Source organism: Phoca vitulina, unplaced genomic scaffold (genome assembly GCF_004348235.1).
Source record: "Phoca vitulina isolate PV1807 unplaced genomic scaffold, GSC_HSeal_1.0 scaffold11, whole genome shotgun sequence".
Lineage (NCBI taxonomy): Eukaryota > Metazoa > Chordata > Mammalia > Carnivora > Phocidae > Phoca > Phoca vitulina.
This window is the reverse complement of record NW_022589714.1, coordinates 19,071,138-19,095,061: the sequence shown is the minus strand read 5'-3', so window position 1 is coordinate 19,095,061 and position 23,924 is coordinate 19,071,138. Positions and strand designations below refer to the sequence as shown.

The 23,924-nt window shown below is 35.4% G+C and overlaps 1 protein-coding gene across 1 annotated transcript in view; it reads right to left on the bottom strand.

Moving 5' to 3' along the window:
• Nucleotides 1-23,924, bottom strand: part of LMBRD1 (LMBR1 domain containing 1) — a 127,605-nt gene that overhangs the window by 84,415 nt on the left and 19,266 nt on the right. The window contains exons 4-7 of the mRNA XM_032410090.1: nucleotides 16,723-16,820; nucleotides 14,582-14,649; nucleotides 2,939-3,027; nucleotides 75-148 (exon numbers count right to left, since the gene is read on the bottom strand). Of these exons, the coding sequence (XP_032265981.1) occupies nucleotides 75-148; nucleotides 2,939-3,027; nucleotides 14,582-14,649; nucleotides 16,723-16,820 (329 nt within the window). The remainder of the gene's footprint in view (nucleotides 1-74; nucleotides 149-2,938; nucleotides 3,028-14,581; nucleotides 14,650-16,722; nucleotides 16,821-23,924) is intronic.

Below are 23,924 nucleotides of genomic sequence, written 5' to 3'. Positions count from 1 at the left end.
ATGACTAAGGTAAAATGAAATTGCTTCATAAAGTAATTTCTTAATTTTAACTCAATTATCACCGTTACACTTACTGTGTAAGTTATAGCTGCCAACATTCCAACCAAGGTCAGAGAACTAATAGAAAATGACAATGCAGCTAAACCATCTGCAAAGGAAGCAGAACGTTGTTAAAAATGTACACATATACTATTCAAATGTTTATATTCAAAAAATCAATATAAAGATATAAAAACTGGGTTTCTTATACATTCTTAAAGAATAAACCCAATGTATATTACCTCATCTTTGAAGTGCCAACTCCAAGGGGAGAAAATCTCTACACTCAACATGGGGCTCGAACCCACAACCCTGAGATCAAGAGTTGCATGCTTTATTGAGCCAGCCAGGTGCCCTGAGAAAAGAGTTTTTAAAAGGATCTTCACAAATTGATTTGCAAAAATCTTTTGGACTGAGATTTTCTTTCTTTCACTTCTTAAAATTAAAGAGAAAAATTATTGTCTAATTATTGAGCCTAAAAAGAAATCAGCAAAATATTAGATGCTCAAAAGGTGGCAAAAAAACTGTCCTAGACTTTCTGAATGGCAGTCCTTGAGAAATAACATTACATAGGAAAGCCACTGACATTGACTACTTCTCTTCCCTCTGCCCGCAATCCTGATATTCCTAGTTTCTTTCTTAATTTTCAAGTAAGTTTTCAACATATAGCCTAAAACTAAATCTTAAAGAGTTTATTTCATTCTTTAATTTGAAAGGAGCTAGACTGCCCATCTGGCAGGAAAAAAACAAAACCAAATAAAAAGCGAACACAAACAAAAAATAAATTCAAACAAAGTACTAACAGTAAGAATATTATGTTAACAAGTTAGACATAGTAAATTATTTAAGGGAAGGCCAGTAATTTGGAGGCAAGAGTGACACTTTTAAATAATTATACTACATTATACAATGAAACACTAAGCAAATTTGAATATTCATAAATGGGAGTAATACTAATTTTTTCAGTTTTAATATAGGTCCTATTGAACCTGTTTTGATCTAGTTAAAATGCAGGTCCTGTGGAACCAAATATAATTTTAATTTAATGTATATTAATCTTTCATGAATAACAATAAAATCAGAATTATTTATCTTCTTAAAACTCATGTCTCAGTTTTATGTAACACCTCAAGAAAGCATATTATTAAACAAATTCATAAGCTGCTATGCAAGCCTAATTTTTAAGCCTTCATCTTGTAAAACTAAAATACTAGATTTTATTAAATCAAAGACATTCTGATGCTATTATCTTCTTGATCTTACTAGAATTATGAACAGAAATTGTTCATAAAACTAGGAGAGGTGTGCCTGGGTGGCTCAGTCAGTTAAGCATCTGCCTTCGGCTCAGGTCATGATCTCAGGGTTCTGGGATGGAGCCCCGTGTTGAGGTCCCTGCTCGGCACGGAGTCTGCTTCTCCCTCTCCCCCTCCTCTGGCCCCTACCCCCTGCTTCTGCACTCTCTAATAAATAAAATCTTTAAAAAAAAAAAAACCAAAAACTAGGAAAGATCTGGTATTTAGCTGATAGCAATTTTAAGGTCTATCACTTATAAAACACATCCCAATATCAGAAATATAAAAATGTGGGAAAATATGCACCCTACAATTGATAAAATGGAGTATTATATTAACATATTTGGCCAGTCAAAAAAGTTAATATTACTAATACCATTAAGCAAAATGTACTCTAGGATATGGTGTTTAAGATTTGAGATAAAAGAAATAATGTTAAGACTAAAGAGCATGAGATTACAGAAATTAGAATACTACAGTACCTATATAATTACTGATTCAAGTTATACCAATACTCAAAGACTAGTGTACAACTTAATGTTTAAGGCAGAAGAGTAGTTACTCAAGAGACCTGAAGGAGTTAACTATGAGAAAAGAAGCAATTTATTTCTCAGTAATGGGATTAGGTGCATAAATCCTGACAATTCAGTATTAATACATGCCAGGACTGCTATCCTAGTTCTTGCTAGTATCAGCAAGATATTAATGGACCACAATTTACACAATGAAATCTTAAGTGGAAAGCAAGAAAATTAAGAAGTTGTACAACACGGACTCTAAGACTTAATTTAATCATCATTTAATATTATATCTGGATAAAGAAAAAGAAATGCTGATCAAGACTGTATAGTACTTACTAAAAAGAATACAAAAGCAATAAACATTTTTCAAGTTTATAAAATAAATATTGTAGGTTTCTTTGAAAATAAAGTTATTACTAAGTTCAAATGCACATGAAATTCTGAGGAATAAGATACACATTCTTATTTGATATCAGTTTCTAATATCAACTGTACTTTTCAATGATTGAGCATCTTTCTTAACCTAATCTCCTGAACCTGTCTATTTTTTTTCCTTCTAAAAACCTAAGTCACACTGATAAAGTTAAGGGAAACTTCTGGAAAAGCAATTCCAAAATGTTTTGGTGAGGTAAATTTATAATAAAATATTATTTCATTCATATGAAACCTCTGTAATTTATATTCCACATAAAAATTATTTAATGATGATCAAACAGCAATATGTAGTTCTCTCACTGGCTAAAAGTTAAAAATAAAAAACAATATATCAAGCACATTTCTTTAACATATTCTATATAATCCCAAGTGAATTAACAAACATCGAAATTATAAGACCTTCACTGCTAAAATACTTTGAAGATTATATTTTTGTTTCGACTTGGTAATTGTATGAAGAGACTTAACTACATAATAGCTAGATGTGAGTCTAACAACACAAGGCTCCCAATTTTTCTAGCACACTTTTAACCACAAGTCAAAAGAACTGTGAGGTTAAATTCTTAACACTGTAGAAAGAGACTACTCAAAAAAGTCCCAAGAGTCATAAAATATGAACTATTATGAATATTTTTAAAAAAGAATACTTACGACTACTTCCAAGTTCTTCAAACAGGAACTTCACTTTTTCCCACTCTGTAGAATTTTTATTATTAGGAACATTCAGAGGAACAAAAGCACTACAAAAAAGAAAATAAATCTGGTTAATGGCTGTAAAGATAAAAATTTAAATAAAAGGAAATGGTCTAAAACTCAATTCCTTTTTTTTTTTTTAAAGATTTTATTGATTTATTTAAGAGAGAGAACAAGAGAGCACAAGCAGGGGAAGCGGCAGAGGGAAAGAGAGAAGCAGGCTCCCTCAATCCCAGGATCCTGGGATCATGACCTGAGCTGAAGGCAGATGCTTAACCAACTGAGCCACCCAGTCACCCCTCCAAAATTCAATTTCTAGTAATTTTTTATACAAAGATCAACTGCCCCCACCACACACACACACAAATTAACAAATCAAATCTGCACCATGTACAGAGGGATGTGGTAAGTTTCCTACCTATGTGTTCACCATATTATAAATTTCTTTTAATAGTTTTATTACTGCATTCAATATAATTAGTTTCCTTTGCAGTCCTATGTATTTTATTTTTTGCATTTAAAATATTTTGAGAAGGAGCCATGGGCTAAAGATGATCAAAAAGGTCCATGGCACAAAAAAAGTTAAGAATTTCTATAATAGGGGGCGCCTGGGTGGCTCAGATGGTTGAGCATCTGCCTTCGGCTCAGGTCATGATTCCGGGGTCCTGGGATCGAGCCCCACATCGGGCTCCTGGCTCAGCAGGGAGCCTGCTTCTCCCTCTCCCTCTGCCTCTCTCCCTGCTCATGCTCTCTCTCTCTCTATCTCTGTGTCTCAAATGAATAAATAAAATCTTTAAAAAAAAAATTAAAAAAAAAAGAATTTCTATAATAGATCAGAAGAACAGAATATAAATATATGTAATGATTTCAATATATTTATATACATAGAAAAGAATAGAAAGGAAACATATCAAAATGCACAGTAAATATCTTATTGTGAGACTAGGGATAATTTTTACTTTTTTCTTAGCATTTTTTTATGTCATTCAAGATTCTAACCAACACACATTGTGAAAGTAGTTTCTTTTTATTTTTCAATCCACAGCTGAAGGGGCATCATAAAAATAACAGTGACAGCTAGCTTCCCAGGACATGCTCTAGAGGCTTAAACTGGGAGACAAGAGAAGACAGACGGACGGAAGGAAGGAAGGAAGGAAGAAAAAGAAAGAAAGAAAAAAGAAAGAAAGAAAGAAAGAAAAAAGAAAGAAAAAGAAAGGAAAGAAAGAAAGAAAGAAAAAAAGAAAAGAAAGAAAGAAAGAAAAGAAAGAAAAAGAAAGAAAGAAAAAGAAAGAAAGAAAAAACGAATGAACGAACAGGGAAATAATCAAGAAAAAGAAAGAAAGAAAAGAGAAGGGAAGGAAGAAAGTAGATATTATTTTAATATCTAGTCAGAAACAAGATTAAGGTAAAGCGCTGGGTATCCCTGAAATTGTGTATGTGGAGAATCAAACAGAAATATAAGAAATAACTCTAATACTACCTCCTTTCTAACCTAATTTTAATTGTAAACAAAGCACAAAGATCTATCCTCTTTTGTAAAGAGGAAATACTAAATGAGTTCAACAATATAGTAAGTATCTAATAATGTGTGCAAGTAAAACAAAGTAATCATTCTATTTTTTTTTTTAAACCTTTTCTCCTTGGTACTACTGATACTTACTATTCTTACAAAAAGATGAATGGTCAGAGCATGTCAGGAGGTTATTTAAATTTCTAACTATTTGCACTGATGTGCATTTACTACACTCTTAATCTTGGAGACTTATTTCACACCACTTTCAGAAAGAAAAGTGATTACTCACACAGAGTTAGAGGAATAAATGCAAAAAGTTCATCATTGCTCTGGTCATAAGATTAAAAAATAAAAGCAGTAAAGTGGAATCAAAAAATAAAAAAAACAACTCTTGCAAATTATACTTCTATAATGATATTAACTTATTTATCTGCATTTGAACAAAAGTATAAACCAAGCAGGTAAAAACCACCTATATAATATCCCTCAATTTTTTTTGGATGGAGTTTTTTTTCCCGATATATGTATTTTTTGAAAAGTTTATTTTGAATTTGTTAGTTGGGAATGACCAATTCTATAAGTATGGGAAAAATTTCTATGTTGTATATAGTATCACCAAGAACTTTCTATGACAAAAAAAAATTTTTTTGTTTTGTTTTGTTTTTTTTAAGGTCAAATGGCCCAAACTACTCTCAGAATGACTTCAGAAAAATACTTATTTTGAGGAGATCCAGCAGAGTAACATTTTAGCGCTTACTTTCAGGTAGGAACTACAGGGAGTAACAAAAGCACAAACCCCAAAGCCGGTTCTCCTCAATTAGGAGAATCCTGTCACCAGGATTGTATAATCTAAGAAACAGATGTGAAATATTTTCACATAAACTAAGAAAAACATGTGTAGGCTGAATTCAAGAGTTAAAACTAAATTCATCTATACATCCTGAACAATAATATTCAAAACATTTCACAACCAATTTGGCAAGGGCACAAAGTAGTCAACAGACACACTGGCCTTAATTCTGGAAGACCCTGCTGAACCAGGCTTTACCCTTTAAAGAGGCCTAGGATGGGTAAGAAGACTCAGGAAGGCAGAGCAGCAGCTGACTGATATGCAAGCATTTCAACCTCTTAACAACCCGAAGGGGCAAACTAATGTTCACTGGCCAAATGTCAGCCTGTAGACAAAGATCTATAAAGAGAAAGGAATACCTCCCAACAGATGCAAAGGCAACTAAAACTAAAGTCAGATGTGTCTTGAATATAGATACATCAATTTTGATGAGGAGGCAGCATTTAATAAGTTTATCAGCCATTTACTAAATGATGATGATAGTAAAGTAACCAGGAGTAAGAGTATAATGAGATTTATGTGGTAGAAAGTACAGATATTTTCTTAATCTCAATCGCTCTCAAAATAAAAATGCATAAGGAGAACCTTAGCTTCCAAAAACACCCATACTAGATCAAGATAAGACCTGGAGCCTCAAAAGGTTATAAATTTCTCTTACAATCTTAAAAAACAGTAAAACTGAAAAACCGCTTAGTAAAAATACTTTATACCCAATCTGACTCACTGTATTAGTTTAATACAGATTATCTCTTACGGAAAAGACAAAGGAAAGGCTAACGAATTTCAGCAGATATGAAACTGAAATGATAAATTCAGTAGAATAGAAAATAAGATTTTCACATCTTACACCCAATCACCAGTCATGTTTATCTTCCAAATAGCTTATCAGTTTCTTTTCCTCTCTGCTCTCTTTGTAACTACTCTAGTTCAGACCCTCATCTGTCACCTTAACTATTAAAATGATTACATGATTGGTCTTCCTATCTACCATTTATATTTCAATTCTCCAACCCAACTTCCAATTGCCCCTTTCAAACGCATCCTTCATGGTGCTGTAACTCTTAGATAAATTCATATATAATTACTTTCATGCATTCACACACACACAAATGTATACACATCTTCACTGTCTTTCAATTGTTCAGCAAGATAAAATTCAAAATTTCTTAAATGTTGTTTATAAGACCCAGTCTACCTACCTGGCTAATCACAGCCTGTCCCTTACCTACACAAACACCTGAAACATCACATCATACTTTTTTTTTTTTTTTTGTACTGAGGAAGGTGAGAGTTAAAATTCACATTATATGTAGGGTGCCTGGGTGGCTCAGTCAGTTGAGTGTCCGACTCTTGATTTTGGCTCGGGTCATGATCTCAGGGTCGTGAGATTAAGCCCTGCGTCCAGCTCAACACTGAGTGAAGAGCTTGCTTGGGATTCTCTCACTCTCTCTCCCTCCTTTGGCCCCTCCCCTGCCCCTCTTGCGCATTCTCTCTCTCTCTCTAATAAAAAAAAAAAAATAGGGGCGCCTGGGTGGCTCAGTCAGTTAAGTATCTGCCTTTGGCTCAGGTCATAATCCCAGGGTCCTGGGATCGAGCCCCACGTTGGGCTCTCTGCTCAGCGGGGAGCCTGCCTCTCCCTCCCCCTCTGCCTGCTGCTCTGCCTACTTGTGCTCTCTCTCTCAAATAAAGAATCTGTTTCTTGGTTTCTCTCTCTCTCTCTTTTTAAAAAAAATTCACATTATATGTTTTACATCTTTCTTCAAATATTCCATGTTAACTGCAGCCTCTCAAGTTACCATAATGTTATGGACTCAACTCGTCCCTCTAAAATTCATATGTTGAAGTCCTAACCACCAGTGTGATGATATTTGGATACTGGGCCTAAGTATCCAAATGAGGTCCTAAGGGTAAGGTTCTAATCCAATAGGATTGGTGTCCTTATAAGAAGAGGAAGAGACACTAGACAGTTCTCTCTCCCTGCTAGCGGAGAATAAAATAAAGCCCATGTGAGGAGACAGTGAAAAAGCAGCCATTTATAAGCCTAGTATCTTCAGCAGAAACCAAATTTACTGAAACCTTGATCACAGACTTGTAGCCTCCAGAACTCTAGAACTGTGAGAAAATAAACGTTCACTGTTTAAGCTACCCAGTCTGTGCTATTTTGTTATGGCAGCCCAAGTAGATTGATACAGATTTTGGTACCGTTAAGTGGACTGCTAATGTAACAAATACCTAAAAATGTGGCTGTCTCTCTGAAACTCAGTAATGAGCAGAGGCTGGAAGAGTTTTAAGATGCAAACCAGAAAAAGCGTAGCCTGCCTTGAAAGTGAAAAGAAAGGAAGGAAGGAAGGCAGGCCCCAAATGGAGTCACTTGTGCTAAGCCCCACCAAGATTTAATACCTAACCTCAGAGCAATTTCAGCCTCTCCCAGGAGTAGAATTTTAAACCAATCAGTCTGGAATTTCCTAGTAAGGTAATCTGCCTGATAAAAACCCCCTGCTTTGGGCCCCTGGGTGGCTCAGTCATTAAGCATCTGCCTTTGGCTCAGGTCAGGATCCCAGGGTCCTGGGATCAAGCCCCACATCGGGCTCCCTGCTCCATGGGAAGCCTGCTTCTCCCTCTCCCACTCCCCCTGCTTGTGTTCCCTCTCTCACTGTGTCTCTCTCTGTCAAATAAATAAATAAAATCTTAAAAAAAAAAGGGCAGCTAGTTCAGTTCTCATCTTGAACAATCAGACAACTGCTTAAAAAAAAACAAAAAAAAACTGCTGTGCCCTCAGGGAAGGTGATCTTGCCTGAAACAATTCCCTCTTTGAACTTCCTTATCTCACCTCCTTCTACTTATAAAAATCTTCCATTTTGCATAACTCCTTAGAGCTTTCTACTTGCTAGATGGGATGCTGCCCAATTCACAAACTGCTGAATAAAGCCAACTAGATCTTCAAATTTACTCGTTTGAATTTTGTATTTTAACAAAGAGACTATTGATAAAAATATGGATGTTAAAGGCAAGAGGGAGGACTCAAAAAGAAGAGTTATAGAGAAAGCCTCTGTTGTCTTAGAGAAGACATATATCATCATGAATAGAATGTTGGTAGAAGTATGGACACTGAAGGTCATTCTGGTGAAATCTCAGCTAGAAATAAAGAACATGTTATTGAAAACTAAAAGAAGATAACTTGTAATACAGTGGTAAGGACCTTTGGCTGAACTGTTTTTGTGTTTCTGTGGAAGGCAGAACTTAAGAGATGAAATTGGGTATTTAGCTGAGGAGGATTCTAAGCAAAGTGTTGAAGGAGCAGGATGGTTTCTCCTTACTGTTTACAGTAAAATGTGAGAGGAGAGAGGTAAGGTGAAGGAACTACTCCATCTGTATTGTAAAAGAATGATGAAGCCTGTGTTAAGAGTGTGGCTGAACAACCACCTGATAAGGAGAGGAGTAAGGGTGGAAACCATGGGTTTAATCAACCATCTCAGCAGAAGCCAGGAATAGTGGTAGGATGATACTAACAGGGACACTGCCAATTTGAAATAAAGGGAACAGAGATGGGACAAAATAAGGTAGGCTATGAGATTTTGGGGATTCTACAGGGCAGGATGACAGAATTATTTAGCTGAGAACATGCTTTATCCTTCAAAAAAAAGTATCCAAAAGCAATTCAGTTATCATCAGGGCTGCCACTCCCACCACAGGCCCAGGGGGCAAGGCTGCTTCCTCCTTGCTTTCCTCAGTTGTGGCCACCAGGTAACTGCTATAAAGAGTCGAGGGAGCAGGACCTAGGCCCAGAACCAAGAGGGCAGGGCCACTACCTAGGGCCATGGTGGTGACCCTACCACCTACCCCTCAGTGGGCCTAGAAAGCAGAGCATCCAACCAAAGATAATTATTCTTGAGTCTTAAGATCTAATATAATTTGCCTTGTTAGGTTTTGGACTTGCTTGGAACCCATAATCCCTTTTTTTTCTTTCCAATATCTCCCTTTTAGAACAGAAATGTCTATCCTATTCCTGCCCTACTATTCTATTTTTGAGGCACATAACTTGTCTGGTTTCAATGGTTCACTGCTAAAGAAGAATTTTGACTCAGAATGCATCATATTTCAGGTCTCACTGAGACCTGATTTAGGTGGTATTTTGATGAGATTTTGGACTCAGAACTGATGCTCAATTAAGACTTTGGGGGCTGCTGGGATGGGATGAATGCATTTGTACATAGTAAGGTCATGAATTTTGGGGCGCCAGAGAACAGAATGTTATGGACTGAATTTGTCCCCACAAAATTCTTATGTTGAAGGCCTAACCCCCAATGTGATGGCATCTGGATATAGAGCCTTTAGGAAGGTCATCAGTTAAATAAGGTGGGACCCTAGTCCGATGGGATTGAGTCACTTTAGGAAGAACAGACACCAGAGAGCACTCTTTCTCCCAGTGAGAGCACACAGGAAAGACAATGTAGGACACAGTAAGAAGGCAGAAGCCAGGACGAGAGTTCTCACCAGAAACTAAACTTGCCAACATTCTGACCATGGACTTCTAACCTCTAGAACTGTGAGAAAATAAATGTCTGTTATTTACAGCACTCTAAAAAGATGAACACACTTCACATGCTATTTATCTTTTTTCTTTATTTAGTCTGAAGACAAATTTCCACTCCTCAAATTTCAATTCAAATATCATTCCTTATTAGGTCTTCCCTGATTCTTCAAGGCAAGGCTAGGAACTTGCTACTCCATCGTCAAAACCTAGGATTTATCTCTTATTAGAGCACTTAAATATTATAGCCCAAGTTATGTATTTATGTCTCTCCTCACTGTGACCCTTGAGGAAAGAGACAATGACCCTCCATCTTTATCCCCAAGACCCTGCACACTACATAACAAAGTGCTCCAAAGATGTTAGCTACTTGAATTAGTTAAACCTCAACCACATTTTTACCATAAAATTATCTACTGTTTTAAAAGAAAAACATACATCACTTAACAAAAACTAGGAGTAGGTTACCTTCAAGAAAATTTCAGGAAATTTAGTCAATCACTTAATCTAAATGTATACCTCATTCAAATATGGTAATGAGAAGAACCCTACCCTGGGTAACAAAAACATTATTAGTCTTTCATTCACAAATTTCAGGCTTGTGAAATACAGGAGTACACATACTCTCCCCTCTATCAGTGCCCTCAGCTAATGACCTCAAATATCAATGAGAAAACAGAGGCCAATCAGAGAAGAATTCTTTCATTTGCACACAAAATCTAAGAATCCACTTGCACATCTTTTCATTTTTATTGCTCTTATAACAACAGAGGAAATATCTTTCCACCTTAATCAAAGCCTCCCACCTGTATGGGTGCTTTCTATGCCATTCCTTCTCACCTATTATCCACCTGAGAGCCAACATCATCAATTCAATTACAAAAGGACCGCAATACTGAGACAGGCCGGAGGTGGCACAGGGAATAATATTTAGCAATCCTTCAGCTTATCTTTTACATTTTACAAAAGAAAAATCTCATTTTCTCATTGGAGCTAGATATTGCTATTGCAAGAGCAGTGACTAAACTCTGACTTCCCTAATGCCTGATTTGGTGGCTTACTCATCATCTCTTCCTGACTGCCTATAAAACTTACCATGAAATAAACTGAGATTCCAATACTCCCCCACAAAACCTGCTCCTCCTTCAGATTTGCCTATCTAAGTTGATGACAACTTCACCCTTTTCTGTGTAGCAAAGAATCTGGCTTTGCCCAAAAGAGGTGCGACTTTTGCCCACGGTTCTGGCAGGTACTCAATGTCTTTGTTTAGGGCAGGAGCTGACGACATCTTAAGTGGTGAGCCAGAAACACCAACCATGTGATTTTGGGTGAGAACTTCGGGTCATATGTAGTCCACTGTCCTGGAGGCTGAGATAACCATGTGAGCAATCAATCAATCCGACTTGCCTAAATAACAGTCTCAATAAAAACTCTGTGTTAAGGCTCATGTGAGTTTCCCTGGTTGGCAGTACTCCATGCATACAGTCATACATCAATGCCAGAAGAGTAACATACCTTGAGGACAATGGAAGGTTCATATTTGAAATCCTCCCAGACTCTATCTTATTTATGCATCTCTTCTTTTGGTTGATTTTAACCTGTATTCACTTATAATAAATGGTAACAATGAATATAATTGCTTTCAGTGATTTCTGTGAATCCTTCCAGAGAATTATCAAACCTGAGAGTGGTTTTAGGAACCTCCCAAAGTTGCAGGTGGTGTCAAAGGTGAGAGAAGTGTTCCTAAGACTTTGCAGTTTGGCCAACTGCAGGTACATTCTCAATTCACCTTTCTCTCACACCCCACCTATGTATCCTATCAGAATATCCTGCTGGCTCTTTCTCCAAAAGGTAGGCAGAATCAAATCACTACTTCTACCATCATGCCTTGCCTTGGTTATTACAACAGCTTCCTCACAGATCTCATATTTCTACCCTTACCCCCATAAACTCAAATCTTAAAACACCATCCAGGAACCCTGTTAAAATGTCAGATTATGTCGCTTAATGACAAAAGTCCCTGATAGCTTCCCATCTCTCTCACAATGTCAAAGTCCTAACAATGGCCTATGATATCCTACTAAATCTGGCAGCACTAGTTACCTCTGGCCATATCTTCAGCTACTCCAGCCTTCATTCGCTCTACTCCAGCCACACTAGTTTCCTCGCTTTGTCTTAAATATGCCAGATAATTTCTTGCCTCAGGGTTTTCCATCTGTTGTTTCCTCAGACTGGAATGCTCTTCTCCCCACATATATTCATGGCTCCCTCACTTCCTTCAAATACCTTCTCAAATACCACCTTCTCATCAGTGTCTTCCCTAACATTTCACTACCTCAACACAACCCGTTTTTTGTTTATTTTCTTTCTCTGCCCCCCCTCTAAACCTCTCTTGAATGCATGCTCCCTGAAGAGAAGGAGTTGTCTTTTCTGGTAACTGCTGTTTCACCAGCACCTTGTACGGTATCTGGAACATACCTAGTACATAATAATATTTGGAAAATAAGTGAATGTTATATTGTTCAAAATGGCTGGTCAAACTGTTGCTTCTTGTTACTAGTATATTTGCAAGGAAACATTTGCTTAACTTTTAGTATACTGCTTCTAAATAAATAAATGTCATCTAAAGAATCTGTTAAAACTTTATCAGAATTGTGCAAAATGTAACTCTAAATGAGGACTGAAGATAATACTCCATGAAAAGAACAAATAAATTTACAAATATATCCCCAGACACCTTTTGTCTAGGACAGATACTCTGGCTGCTATAAAGATTTGTGGTTTTACTGATGGTTCTCAGCCACATTCTAAATCAGAGATTACAAACTACTGTTTGTAAATAAAGTTTTATTAGAACTCAGCCATCTGTTTGCATCTTGTCCATGACTACTAGAAAGGTACAAGAGAGTTGAGGAGTTGCCACAAAGACCATATGGACCTCTAACTTAAAATATTAACTATCCTTTAAGAAAAGTTTACTGACCTCTCTTCTAGATAATTTAGGTTTCTAAATGAGAGACCTTCACATTAACAAAAGCAAATTCACATAACTGTCTTTCTTAAAAAGCCAAAAGAGAATTAAAAATATATTCAATAGCAGGGCACCTGGGTGGCTCAGTTGGCTGGGCGACTGCCTTCGGCTCAGGTCATGATCCCAGGGTCCTGGGATCAAGCCCCGCATTGGGCTCCCTTGGAGCTGCTTCTCCCTCTGACCCTCTCCCCTCTCATGCTGTTTCTCTCTCTCTCTCGCTCTCTGATAAATAAATAAATAAAATCTTTAAAAATATATATATATATTCAATAGCTAAATAGAAAAACTACTAAAAAAAATTGTCCTTTCAATAAGTACTCTTTTTTCATGACACATCAAGGCAGACAAAGGGTACTGGGAATATGCCTTGATTATAAAGCATTTGTATTCCAAGAAGTCCTGGAACCACAAAAGGTTACTGACCAATTTTATTCCACCACAAGTTGTATTCAATAAATGTCATTTTTTTATTTACTGAAATTTCTTTTTTTTTCTTTTTTTCTTTTTTTAATTATTTAAGACCTTTATTAACAGGTGTTTGCCATTTGTTGATTTTTTTGAAAAAATCAAGTTGTAAATTTTTTATTACAAATTAAAAATGAGGTTCTTAAAAATCTCAACTTGACCAGATATGAAATAATTTAAAAACCTTTAAAGGTGTATTGAGAAAAACCAGGTTTTTTTTTTTTTAAAAAAGAAAACACGTTTGTCATTACCAAAAAGAGACGTCTTTAGGTAAAAATAATAAAAACCCCATGCTGCATAGATAATGCAGATAGTTCTATTTATCTGGTCAGTGGGCAAAAAGCAAGCACGTAAGGTCTTCAGCTCCAATCTTTTGCTCATTTCTTATTGCTGGAATTTCATCTTCATTTCTTCGTGTTGGATGACTAAACCGGATGATGGTAGAGATGGTAAGCTATTTACTGAAATTTCTGAGACCAAATTATAAAAAGAACCTTTTAAAAGCTTATTAGCACCTCACATACTTCCTAACCTAAAAAAACAAAAGAATCAAAACCTATTTTAACAAGGAGAAATGTCTTCCATTAACAAGGACAAATGTTTTCCAAAGAGAAAATGTTAAATGTATAAAAAAATATGCAAAACTTTATTGATATTAGTATAAAACCTTAAGGAAGAAGATTTAAGAAAGGAACTCACTGACAAAGATTAATTCAAAAATTTAAAGACTAATGCACCAAATCTGAAAAGATGCACAGAAAGGTTTCATCAAAGAGCTGTTGATAAAAATGGAAAAACTGCAAACATCATAAATGTCCAAGTAATCATCACTAGAAGATTAAACTGTTGTATGCTAAAAGGAAAATGCAATACAGTCAAAATTGATGAAACTACATTTACTATTTCTAAAGAGATGCCAATAGTATGTCAGCAAGTAGATTATCAAGAATTCATAAAATAAAATCACATTTGTGTAAAATTATAACATGGAGGGTATATGTATGGGGGAGAGCACTCTGCATGTATCTGAGCACATAAAATGTCTAGGTAGAACAACATATATAAAAAAGGTTAACTGTGGCTATTGCTTGGTGGCAATATAAAAGGTGGTTTATTCTTTTTCTTACATTTTTTTCCTAGATTTTTCTAAATGAGCCTTTATTATTATTATGTTATTTCCATTTTCAGGGGGAAAAAAAATCAAGACTTACCCAACTAAAAGAAGAAGTGCACAAATTACAGCAAATCCCAAAGTATACTTGAATGCCGTTTTAATTTGCTGGAAGTCAGGGGAAAAAAGTATACCATTTACTAAGACCTTTAAAATATAAAATAGTCTTAAAAAATAATATATAAAATATTCTTGCTACAGTGTAACAGTACTTTCACATCAAATGTACATTTATGTGTAAATTTGTGTAAAATTTCCTTGTTGAAAAATAATCGTAAAATTTAAGGAAAAACAATGTAATGCCACATCATAAGTTATCTTTGCAAACCGTACTAGACTTTAAAAGTCTTTTCAATGATTAGCCCTTATGGAAATCAGTACTCAAAAGCATAACCAATTCTTCAGTGGGCATAATCATTAGTAAAATTATCAGAATATTTACTAATATATTCCCCTAAACAGGAAGCAATCAGAATCTATTATACCCCTCCCCCAATTCATTAAAATGGGTTATAATAATAAGTACAATAAATATTCAATATGCATGCATGTATATATGTACATATTTTATATATAATGTATATTATATTTATATAAAATAAAAAATATATATATAGAACATATAAATATATAAAACATTTATCATTATCTTTGTCCAAAGACAAACACAAAGCTGGATATTCTAAATATGGAAAGAAAAGTTAACCTCAAAAAAAAAGGTTAAATCAGTAAAAAAACAAAAAAAAACTATATTTGTCTCTCAGATTAATGAAGTCTCTAAAAGTCACCTTTTAAAATTTAAATTCATGCTTCATATGACAAATTCTTCACAAAGGAGTTAAGACAATCTTTAGGAAAAAACCTAAAATAAAGGTTGAGGAGGATTTTAAGATCTACCAAAGAGTTGGGAAAGATGAACTTAGAAGAAGTAAAAAGAGAAAGCATGTATCTCATTCCATTTTTAACATTAAATTCCTAGCCACCCACTTTACCTTACATATGTTGGGTTTACAAATACAGAGTTACATAAGTATCTGCAAATAATTAATTTTGACTTTCTTTATAAATATTTAAACATCTTATTTTTTTCTCTAATAAACTGTACTGATTACCACTTGGAATCACTTAAAATATTGTTATGTACTTGCTCCTTATCTTAATGCAAACACTTTAAGGTTTTAATAAACATGATTAAGAATAATGCTGGCTTTTAAGTGAAAGCTATATATATATATATATTTGTATTTAAATACAAAACATAAAAAAGGTATAAAACAAATTCCTGTAACTCAATAAAAAGACATTCCTTTTATGCTGCTTTTTCCCCTTAAATTAGAAAAAATGTTCAATTTTAGCAAATACCTTTCAACATACAGTTTCTTCTTTGACCTATTAAATGACTATATATTAACAGATGTGCCGATTTTAAACTGCCCATGCAGTCTAGAGATAGGCCCAACTCAGTTATACTATATTAATATATTTTTAAGATACCTCTTAATTCAATTTGCTAATATTTCAGTTAAGATTTGTATACCAATACTTAAGTGATGTTGGTCTGAAGTTTTGGACATGCATGTATGTTATATTTATCAGATTTTTATATCAGTGTTATCCTGGATTAGTAAAAATAGTCTGCAAGTGTTCCTTCTTTATGCCCTACAATAGGGGTCAGCAGACTGTCCTGTGGGCCACATGTAGCCCACCTCCTATTTTACTGGATCACATCAAGCTCATTAAGTATTATCTCTGGCTACTTTCACAGTACAACAGCAGACGTGAGTAGTTGAGACAGAAACTATATGGCCCACAAAGCCTAAAATGTTTACTACCTGGACTTTTAGAGAAAAAGTCTGCCAATCCCTGCTCTAGAATTGCTGTCTAACCAATAGTCACAAGTCACATGTACCTACTGAGCTCTTGAAATATGGCTAGTTCAAACTGACTCTTTGAAGTGATAATACTTGGAACATATTACATTAAATGCAATGTATCATTAAAAATAATTTCAACTGCTCATTTTTACTTATTTTAATAAGTAGAAAGAAAATTTAAAATTTCACATCTGGCTCACATTGTATTTCTATTAGACAACACTGCTCTAGAATAAATTCAAAGTCCTGTCATTCTTTGAGAAAGGAAATAATCTTTCCTCCTCCCCCCTAAAATAAACATACTTACAGTACATTTACTAGTATCATCATCATCCTTTTCTTCATAGTAGAAGTAGACAAAAGGGATCCAGAAAAACACACAGAATAATATAACAGAATATAAGGCTGTGGAAAGAAATAATAAGCTGAGTTCTACTGAATACGTATAAACTTAATAACTGTTATATATATACTTACGTGAGTGCATATTAACATACAAATTAACTTACCAAATTCACATTTACATACCAAATTCACTCCCCCATTTGATCCCTATACACATAACTCTATGTTTATATGTAATATCCCAATCAGCCTTTTCTGATCCCTGCCCCAAGAAATCAACAGCACTATTAGATAGATCATAAATCAAGTTAACCATGGGGCAATTTTCAGCAATAATGATAACAATTATGCCTATAGGGGCCCCTGGGTGGCTCAGATGGTTAAGCATCTGCCTTCGGCTTGGGTCACGATCCTAGGGTCCTGGGATCGAGCCCCGTGTTGGGCTCCCTGCTCAGCGAGGAGACTGCTTCTCCCCCTCCCTCTGCTTCTCCCCCTGCTCGTGTTCTCTCTCTCTCTCTCTCTGTCTTTCGAATGAATAAAAAAATAAAAATAATAAAAATAAAACAATTATGCCTATAACAAGTGTAGCTGCTAATATCTGAGCTCTTACTACATACTCAACACAATGCAAGAACTTCCTATGAACCAACTCATTTAAATCAACATTAACTTTTGGGGCAACTGTCTGGCTCAGTTAGTTGAGTGACTGACTGGACTTAGCTCAAGTCATGATCTCAGGGTTGTGGGGTCGAGCCCCATGAGGGACTCCACGCCCAGTACGGAGTCTGCTTGTCTCCTTTCTCCCTCTGCTCTTCCCCCTGTTCGTGCACGCACACTCGCTCACTCTGACTCTCTCTCTAAAAGAAATAAAATCGTTAAAAAATAAATAAATGAGCGTTAACTTTTGTATTCCTTCCAACTTAAAATCAAGTGAAGTTGACACATTTTCCAGTCACTCAAGTTAAAGAAATAGTTATATATACAATACTATCCTTTTGGTACAAATAATTTCCCCAATCTAAGTTTTAAATATGTCGTGTTATAAAACTGATCTTATACAAATCAAGACCAAGAAAAGGTAAGAATGGTAAAAGAGTAAAATCAGATTCAAAGCTAACTGATACGAATTACTATTTATATGCTTTAAAATAATATTAGAGATTCTTTGACCCAGTAGTCAAAATATTTTTTAATTCAATGTATTACTTAAAATTTGAACAGCCAAAGTATATTTAACAATAAAAAAAGAAAACAGAATAAACAACTTTTTGAGGCTTCACAAACCTAAAAAAAGTGCTTTTAAAATCATCTGTGAAGGGGCACCTAGGTGGCTCAGTCAGTTAAGCGACCGACTCTTGATTTCCGCTCAGGTCATAACCTCAGGGTCCTGAGATGGGAGCCCAACCTAGGGTGTGAAGCCTGCTTAAGTTTCTCTCTCTCCCTCTACCCCTCTCATCCCCCACCCCAGTGCACGTGCTTTCTCCCTCTCTCAAAAAAAATAAATTAAAAAAATTTTTTAAATAAAAAAATAAGGGACGCCTGTGTGGCTCAGTCAGTTAAGTGTCTGCCTTCAGCTCAGGTCATGATCTCAAGGTCCTGGGATTAAGCCCCACGTTGGGCTCACTGCTTAGAGGAGAGTCTGCTTCTCCCTCTCCCTCTGTTCCTCGCCCTGCTTGTGCTCCCTCTCTCCTTCTCTCAAATAAATAAAATCTTTAAAAAATAAATTAATTAATAATAATAAAATAAAAATCTGTGAATTTACATTTATTTGCATGTGCCTAAGTTCACGGAAAGAGTGACCATGTAATTATATAAAACAATCACAGGATAATAGTTATTATACTCCTTTGTAAAAAAAAAAAAAAAAAGCATTTGTTAGTAATGTATAACTTCAAATACTTACTCTGTTAGAAGGAATGATTATATCAGTTATAGAATTTTTAAACATGATCTTAATACTTGCTAGTACTATCCCATTTATCTGGAGGCCACTTATGAAACAGCCCCCATTAAATGCAGCATAGCTACAACTCAGCAAACAAAGCCCTAAATAACCAATAGAAAGGTAAAAGGTAATTTTTATTGACCAATCATAAAATAATTGTCAGCAAACTGAATTCCTGCACTACACATATTTAGTGAAATGCATGTAGTCTTTTAATATTATAAGAAACTAATAATGACAGTAAATCTTTAAAGGTAATGAATATTGGTGTTCCTATACAAAACACAGAGTACAGTTAACCCCTGAAGTTGGCTAAGGCACCAAGTCCCTGCAGAGGTAAAAATCTACACATAATTTTAGACTCCCCAAACCTTAACTAACAGCCTACTGTTGACTGGAAGCCTTACCGATAACATGCAAAAACAGTCAATTAACACGTATTTTGTAGGTTACATGTATCATATACCATATTCTTAAAGTCAGCAAGAGAAAAGAAAATGTTAAGAAAATCATAAGGAAGAGAAAATACATTTACAGTATTACAGTATTATACTGAATTTATTAGAAAAAAATCCACATTAAGTGGACACAACACAGTTCAAATTTGTGTTGTTCAAGGGCCAGCAATAGTTAGTACTAATATTTCTATTATAAGTCTAACAGCCAATGGAAATAAACATATATTCAAAAATGTAACCAAAATAAGTTTTTAAAAATTAAAAGTAAAAGGGACAGGACTATAAATCACTCTAAATACCATTCTAATATTATGATTAAAATGATCAAATAATTTGTATAGAACAGGAGAAACCCTAAACTAGCATAACAGAGTTTAATGAGCTGATAGCCATATCCCAGAAATTTTGATCCAGTAATGTTTGGCTTCACTCTCAGCATGTTGCTTATGTCTACTACTTGATGGCCTAGGCCTTCATCTGGCCAAAGAGCCTATGGCTATTTCATAAACATTCCTGGTATTCGGGAACTTGTGTGATCAATGATCTTGTAAGTTTCATAGTTAACATCATAGTCAATTAGCAGAACAAGTAAAAAATTAATTCCTATAATTCAAAAAATACAAATAATCCATTTTTTAAAGTGGACAAAAGACAGATACTTCACCATAGAAGATATTAGCCAAAGATACAAAATGGCCAAAAGCACATTTTAAAAGGTGCTCATCATCATTAGTCATGAAGATGTAAACTAAACCCACAATGAGATACACATATCCAAAAGAATGGCTAAAATTAAACTGGCAATACCAAGTGTTATCAAGAATGTAGAACAACTGATAGTCCCATACTTTGCTAGAGGCAGTGTAAAGTGGCACAACACTATAGAAAACTGTTTAGTAGTTTCTTACCAAGTTAAATATACAACTACCACATGATCCAACAATTCTATTCCTCTGACAATGAAGAGCAGCAACATATGCAAAGGGTTTCTGCCCAGAGAAGCCTGCCTGAGTTAGAGTCCAGGGCTTTTACTGGGGACTTGTAAAATACGGACATTTGCCTGAGTGACCAGCTATGATACCAAAACTACAGACCCAAAGCAGGAAAGCAAGTATTGACTGAAAATCATACGTTTTGCACAACTGAACAAGCTGGTACTGCAAGGTTCCATACTCAGCTATACAAAACCACCTTATCAATTAGTAATACAGAGTACATCCAAGGGCTAGGTTCACAGGAGTTAGTCAAGGGTCAGCCACACAACCTGAAAGTATATGGTAAGTGACAAGCTCAGGTGTCTTGCATTAACTCTTTATTTTCTTTTCTTTTTAAAGTAGGCTCCATGCCCACTGTGGAGCCTAACGCAGGACTTGAACTCACAAGCCTCCTGAGATCAAGACCTGAACTGAGATCAAGAGTCCGAGGCATGGGGCATCTGGGTGGCTCAGTCCATTAAGCATCTGCCTTCAGCTCAGGTCATGATCTCAGGGTCCTGGGATCGAGCCCCGCATCCGGCTCTCTGCTCAGCGGGGAGTCTGCTTCTCCCTTTCCCTCTGCTCCTCTCCCCCACTCATGCTCTCTTTCTCTCTTCTCTCAAATAAATAAATAAAATCTATAAAAAAAAAAGTCAGATGCTTAACCGACTAAAAAACCCAGGCGCTCCCTGCATTAACTCTTTCATAACAAAAATGTTCTTAGCAACATTATTCACAGTAGTCAAAAACTGAAAATGATCCAAACGTCCATCAACAGGTGAAAAGATAAGCAAACTAAATGGTATTATATTTATACGAATGACTAGTATACAGCAATAAAAAAGAACAAACCATGGTTACATGAGATGAGGATGAATCGCACAGACCTTATGCTAAATAAAATATGCCCAAACACAGGAGTACATTTTCTACAACTGGACTTCAGGAAGTTCTAGAACTGGCAAAACTAATTTATTACAACACAAGTCAAAAAAAGTGGTTGGGACAGCTACTGACTGTAAAGAGACATGAAGATGTATGGCAACCAAAACTCTCATTATGTTGCTGATAGAAATAACCAGAAAAAGGCAGTTTCTAGCAATCAACACCTGGGGGAAGAAAATGGGGAACACACACAATTCTGAAAAGACTCTATAATAGCCCTTAACAGTCTGTGACTCAAAATAGGTGTAGAACAACTGCTCTAAATCTTTGTTTTGCCAACGCCACACTCTAAATAAACTATCCTCCAGAAATCTGACTGCTCTTTTTTCATAAAGATCTCTCCCGTATCTTTATGCGTCTTCTCCCTGCTTCTCCCTCTCTCTCTCTCTGCCTGCCGCTCCCCCTGCTTGTGCTCTCTTTCTCTCTCAAATAAATAAATTTTAAAAATCTTTTAAAAAAATGAATAAAGATCTTTTCCTTTAGCCCATAAATGTTAATTTATAAAGAAACATAAGTTAATTAATTAACATTTTTGTGTTTTGGATCAGTTCTAATGTCCAGTTGGGTTTATATATCTATAAATGAAAAAAAAAAAGTTGCTGTTACCACTATCATGAAACTGAGAAATTGCTTCTTTTACAGCTCTACTTCATACTGATAGCTATTTTCAAAGGAAAATTATTCTTAACCCAAACAGTGATGACACTCTCATATCCTGACATCTTTATAAAGTATGCTTTTACTTGTAAATGTTTTTGTTAAAAGACTGCTACTAGCAAGTGAAAGATAAACAGACTATTTGGTTTAATAGTCCCACTAACAACAAAGAAAACGTATTAAGAACAAATTTTAAAACCTCATGTCCACAAAAATTGGCAAAAATTAGACTCATAAAACAAGTTCTTTTTTTTAAAACAACTTAGCAAGAACTAGCAAAAACAAGTGAACAGACAGCCATCAATTCTTAAAAGGACATAGACAAAAACTGTGGCAAAGAATATATGATAACTGTTATGATCTTTTCATATACACAAGCTACCTTTTAAAAACTGTATATCATTAAATTCTAACACACATGAAAATTAACTTGGATTAATTGGGCTTTGGGATTTTTAGACATTCTTTATTCCTCACAACTACTGATGAAAACACCAAGACAAAGAATAACTTGGTCAATATTGTGATAGTATAATTAATCATTACAAAGCTTTTTTTTAAGAGGGTCAAAGTATAAAGATATTCTGGGAATTCTAAAAGCCTTCTAAAATTATCCCATTTACCCAGCTGAAGATATTTGGGGTCAAGACTGCTAGCTGTATATCCAGATACCCATTTTCATTTCAGCTGGCATTCCCCTTTTTGTCCTTCCCCTTTCCTCCTGTTTCCTGCCTGAAATGGATATATGATAGCTTAAACTCTAGCCATCATTTTGGACTTTGGTGACCTTAAGATGGAAATCATGTACTAAGGATGGAGAGCAGATGAAAACAAAGCAAAACAAAACACAAGTTTAAGATCCTCATGATGCTGCCATCTGAACCCTGGATAGCCCAATTCTAAACTTACTTTAAGTGAGATTTAAAAACCACTATACTGTCTTAGCCATGTATTTCCAGTCTGTTAACAGCCGTCAGGTGTAATTCCTGAAACAGAATCTGATATGAGAAATGGGGGAACCCAAACATTCACTCCTGAACTATCCTGAGCCATTGGTGGTCCTGCCTGTGAGCCATGAGTGTAACAGATCTCAATTAACTTTTACCATTGAACATGGTAGCATCATGAGGTGCCACAGAATATCCTGGGTTCAAGATACAGTTCTTGCCTTCACAGTGTAGCAGCAACTCTATTTCCCTTAATAACCAGCATCAATCACTCCAGCCCACATGGTTAACTATTACTGTCTGTTCATTCAATAGAATAAGGCAACCAATGGTCAGGTGGAAATAATACCTCTAATTCAACAAAACTATTGTTTCATCCTTGCTGGAAGTATGCTCATATGGCTATTAAAAATTCTAACCAGCAGAACTCAGCTACAAGAAACAAGTTTTGTGGTTAGTTCATTAGGACTAACTGTACAAACTGCCATGCTCACTTCTATCCCTTAGTTATCAGACATGGGTACAAATTATAGGACAAAGAGACCCATGTAATGCTCACTGGTCCATAGCATTCTCTGAAATAAAAAAATAAATAAACAGGGCTGCCTGGGTGGCTCAGTCGGTTAGCATCTGCCTTCGGCTCAGGTCATGATCCTGGTCCTGGGATCGAGTCCTGCATCGGGCTCCTTGCTCTGCAGGGAGCCTGCTTCTCCCTCTGCGTCTGCCTCTCTCTCTCTGTTTCTCATGAATAAATGAATAAAATATTTTTTAAAAATTTAAAGGAAGGAGGAAGGAAGGAAGGGAGAAAGAAAGAAAGAAAGAAGAAAAAGAAAGAAAGAAAGAAAGAAAGAAAGAAAGAAAGAAAGAAGAAAAAGAAAGAAAGAAAGAAAGAAAGAAAGAAAGAAAGAAAGAAAGAAAGAAAAAGAAAGAAAAAAGAAAAAGAAAGAAAGAAAGAGAGAGAGAGAAAGAAAGAAAGAAAGAAAGAAAAGGACGAATACTTCTTGGTTCATTTTATGAAACTAGCAGGGTCTTCATACACAAACCTGACAAGAATAGTTAAGATAAAGGAAAATTACATACCAGTCTCACCTAAGTCGATTTTTAAAAGAATCCCAAATAAGATAACAGCAAATCAAATCCAGCAAGAGATTTAAAAACCAAAAAAGCCACCATCATGACCAGTCAAGGTTTATCCTAGGAATGCAAAGTTGGCTAAAGAATAATCTATCCATGTAATA